The 4,440-nt window shown below is 42.8% G+C and overlaps 1 protein-coding gene across 1 annotated transcript in view; it reads right to left on the reverse strand.

The window, feature by feature from the left end:
- The window catches only part of LOC119413100 (SEC14-like protein 2), a 36,381-nt gene that overhangs the window by 3,830 nt on the left and 28,111 nt on the right, over window positions 1-4,440 (reverse strand). The window contains exon 10 of the mRNA XM_037680111.1: window positions 3,432-3,571. Coding sequence (XP_037536039.1) covers window positions 3,432-3,571 — 140 coding nt within the window. The remainder of the gene's footprint in view (window positions 1-3,431; window positions 3,572-4,440) is intronic.

Below are 4,440 nucleotides of genomic sequence, written 5' to 3' on the forward strand. Positions count from 1 at the left end.
TGTGTGTGTGTGTGTGTGTGTGTGTGTGTGTGTGTGTGTGTGTGTGTATGTGTGTGTGCGTGTGTGTACTAATTTCAGCTTTCTTCAGGTAATTTCTGCTCATTTCAGCCTCTTTCAGCCTAACTGGGCAAACTGTTCTTTCTTCTAATTTAAGCTTGTTCTACCTTTTCAATTCGCTTATTTCAGCTGTTTTCAGATAAATTCAATTTTTTGTGGTAATTTCTGTGACTTTCAGCCTAATTAATTTATTTCTGATATTTTCAACTTGTTATGCTCTTTTCAGCATATTTCTGCTAGTTTCAGTTGTTTCAGCTACTATTTAGCTGCTTTTATTCTAGTATTAGCTTTTTCAGCTAATTTCACATTTTTTTCACTCATTTCAACTTTTGTTTTTTTGCTGATTTACGCTTGCTCTACATTTTCAGCTACGTTTCAGCATGGTTGTTTTAGCTAATTTCAGCTGTTTTTCAGCAAGTTCTTCTGTAAGAAGCATTCACGCTGCATATTCACAGGAAATGCAATTTCTCTAGTTAACTTTTAGGTTCAATTCAAGATGGCTGCAACAGTTAATGAACGTTAATCAAAACAAAAGTGCCTGTAACTTGTTTTTACAGATATTGAGCTACGTTAAGATGTGGTAGTAGCCGAGAGTCATTCACAACGTGCACTGTAAGCTTCTCAACACAAGCTCTGTGTAGAACTGAAGGGCGTATGCATTACTTCAAGGAGTGCTGAGTTCTGAAGTTCAAACAGACGTCACCGACCTCCGTCTGGATCTCCACCCAAACAAAAGTGAGGCAAACGTTTCTGTTCGGCTCCTACAGAGCAGAACGAGGAGAAATCTGAATCTTTCAAAAGACAGAACGTCTTGTACAATCTGCATTTATCATCCTGGACACAAACCTTAGAGAACTTTACTAATCGGCTTTTCTATGTATTTTTCTATGTATTCTCATAATCTAGCTGTTTTTTCACTACGTTTTTTTCTCCTTTTAATTATCATTTTGTTTTCAGTTGTTAAAAAGAAAACTTAAATTCGTATGAATCATTTGTGAATGTCTGTTGTTGTCCACTGTTGTCATGACTCTGTTGAATCCAGGTCTCTCTTGTGAATGAGTCCTCGTGGCTCAACGGGACTAAAGGTTATAAAGCTTGAATGTTCCTGTAAAGTGCCCTGAGACAACTTTGTTGGGATTTGGCGCTTTCTAAACTGAACTGAAACCACTCTGAACCAGAATATGTGCCAAAAGGTGCATTCACAGCAGCTCTGTTTAGTCGCTTTAATCCAACTCCAGCACGTTTTCCTAGAAAGTCCGGTTCGTTTAGGGAGGTGTGAACGCACCATCGAACTCTGTCACGGAACAAAAAGGTGAACTCTGGCCCGGGCTAAAACCTAGGTCTGGGTCCGGTAGAAGAGAACTCCAGTGGTTCCAGTACAGTGTGAATGTAAACAGACCGGGTCCCGCTCCACAGGACAAACAAACACACATTTCTCTTATATGGAGCCGTCAGCTGCCTTGTGTGAAAAACAATATTCTCCATGGTCTTCTGTCTCATCTTCTGCTCATGCTGAGTCCATTGATGAAAAATGACTAAATATAACTCCTAAAACTGATAAAACTTGATGCCACTTCGTTTTTATTTTTATTTACAGAAGAAGAAGAAGAAGAAGACGTGTCATCAGAGATTTTTGTGTCGTTTCTTTCACTAGCTCTTGGTGCAGCGCCCCCACAGGTGAGCGGGGGAACAGGTTGGTTCAACAGGTTGGTTCAACTGGTTGGTTCAACTGGTTGCTTCAACTGGTTGCTTCAACAGGTTGGTTCAACAGGTTGCTTCAACTGGTTGGTTCAACAGGTTGCTTCAACTGGTTGGTTCAACAGGTTGGTTCAACTGGTTGCTTCAACTGGTTGGTTCAACAGGTTGCTTCAACAGGTTGGTTCAACAGGTTGGTTCAACAGGTTGGTTCAACAGGTTGCTTCAACTGGTTGTTTCAACAGGTTGGTTCAACTGGTTGGTTCAACAGGTTGCTTCAACAGGTTGCTTCAACAGGTTGGTTCAACAGGTTGCTTCAACAGGTTGCTTCAACAGGTTGGTTCAACAGGTTGTTTCAACAGGTTGGTTCAACAGGTTGGTTCAACAGGTTGGTTCAACTGGTTGGTTCAACTGGTTGGTTCAACTGGTTGGTTCAACAGGTTGCTTCAACAGGTTGCTTCAACAGGTTGCTTCAACAGGTTGCTTCAACAGGTTGACTCGACTGCACAGTGCAGTGTGAATGCAAACGCACCAGCTCAAATGTAACAAAAGGTCATGAATATTGGTCCCGAACCGAACCGAGTCTACCGGACTATCAGCTGTGAAAACGACCTAAATCTAAATCTTTACCCACAATGCACCTGGTAGACTGCAGTCAGGTGGGCATGTCTGTACCTGGCAGGCTGACGACCACCAGCTGAGGTGAAAGGCAGGCAACAAGAAAACAACTGACTTTAGCCAACACAAAAATGTCTTCAACTCAGTCCGTGTGACAGATGTTGAGCTCCAGTTGGTTGTTGTGGTAGTAGCTGAGAGTCATTCTCAACACAAGTGCTGACTGATCTTGTGCAATCAGAGTTCCTAGAAAAGGCTGAAGGAGGAGATTATTTTAACTCAGAGCTCTGGCAATAAAGGTGGTGGACAAAATTCATTCCTTTAAAACCTGCACCTGGCCTGATGTGGCTCCTTTAACTTCTTATATAAACAACAAGTACCGTGCACGGCACATGGACCGCCTGTCAGCAAACAGGCATGCAGCAATCTGAAGCAATGGTCTGGACAAGCAAAGACAGATGAAACTTTGATCTTGATTTGTGACCTTGACCTTGGACTTCGGATGATGAAAAGTGAACGCGACACATCGTCAGACGTGTAGCACGTTTTATTAAATTATCTTGAGCGGATCAGCGGTTACGGACAGAGAACATGTCTGTCGACGGGCGTAAAATAAAAAGAGAAGCAGGAGAATCCAGAGTGAAAGAAGGCTGCTTCAGTTGCCCCTGACGGTCTCCATCGGTCTATCTTCAGGATAAATAGATACAACTGATCACCATCTGAGAGGAAACACCACTACGGCTTTTTTCGGTCCATTTTGTTTTGAAAAAACTATTCCTCGACCTTCTGATTGTTTGCTGCGCCTAATCGGACTCACTTGAAACTTCAGACTTGAATTTACCTGACTGAAACAGTCGAAGGTAATTATTCAGGAATGTTGTGCTGCAAACTTGAGGCGCGCCCTTATTCAAGACGAATCGGAACCATCAAACGCATTTCGAACGTTGTTTTGTTGCAGGAGGTGACCCCAGGTAACCGAACCGCATTCTTTTGAGGAGACGTCAATAACTTCAGATGTAAAGTATAAAAGTTAGATGACAGTAATGTCCTGATGGGTGACTAACCGGAGGACGCAGCCTGGAAACAGGATCTCAAAGTCCAGCTGCTGGGTAGAACCCCGGCTGACGGTCAGACAACATTCGTAATTCACCTTTACGTGATCTCGCACGTAATAAGAATGGGGAACGGGTCCGGCATGGTTTATCTGCAACAAACACAAAAAAATACATAAAATACACAGTTTTTTTTTATACATGTGAGAAGTTAAAACGGAGAGAAGAGAGAAAAACTTCACTTACTGTTCGTGTCTGAATGCTTGAAATTTTCTTTTTAAACAAAACTGACAGTTTTAGACATTAAAGGCAAAAAGTTTATATTTTCTTTCCACTTTTCTGTTTACTCACATGAAATCAACTCTGGAAACACTTGCAGGCGTTCATCACCGCTCTCAAACTGTGTCTGATCGTCAGGGGCTCAGACTTGAACCCTATAATAAGTGACAAGAAGAGCTGCAGAAGTGCAGCACCTCGCCAAAGATTTCATCCCCATGCCCGGGGCCTAGAATTGAACTGGAAGTTTTGTTTAATTAAAAGCATAAAGCTTTCAATGACGAGACATCATGAAGACCAAGGAACTGTCTACAATAGGAACTCTCCATTGAATGTACCGATATGATTAAAACATGGAAACAAATCTGCCAAGAGAGGGTCATCCACCAGAAGTTCAAAGATAACCCTGATGTTGCTGCCCAACTTGCCCATGAGTCCAGAGGATCACTAGAAGGTGCCCATGAGTCCAGAGGATCACTAGAAGCTGCCCATGAGTCCACAGGATCACTAGAAGCTGCCCATGAATCCAGAGGATCACTAGAAGGTGCCCATGAGTCCAGAGGATCACTAGAAGCTGCCCATGAGTCCACAGGATCACTAGAAGCTGCCCATGAATCCACAGGATCACTAGAAGCTGCCCATGAATCCACAGGACCACTAGAAGCTGCCCATGAATCCACAAGACCATTAGAACATTCCCATGAATCCACAGGACCACTAGAAGCTGCCCATGAATCCACAGGAC

The sequence above is a fragment of the Nematolebias whitei genome, chromosome 8 (genome assembly GCF_014905685.2).
Source record: "Nematolebias whitei isolate Nwh7 chromosome 8, NemWhi1, whole genome shotgun sequence".
Taxonomy (NCBI): Eukaryota; Metazoa; Chordata; class Actinopteri; order Cyprinodontiformes; family Rivulidae; genus Nematolebias; species Nematolebias whitei.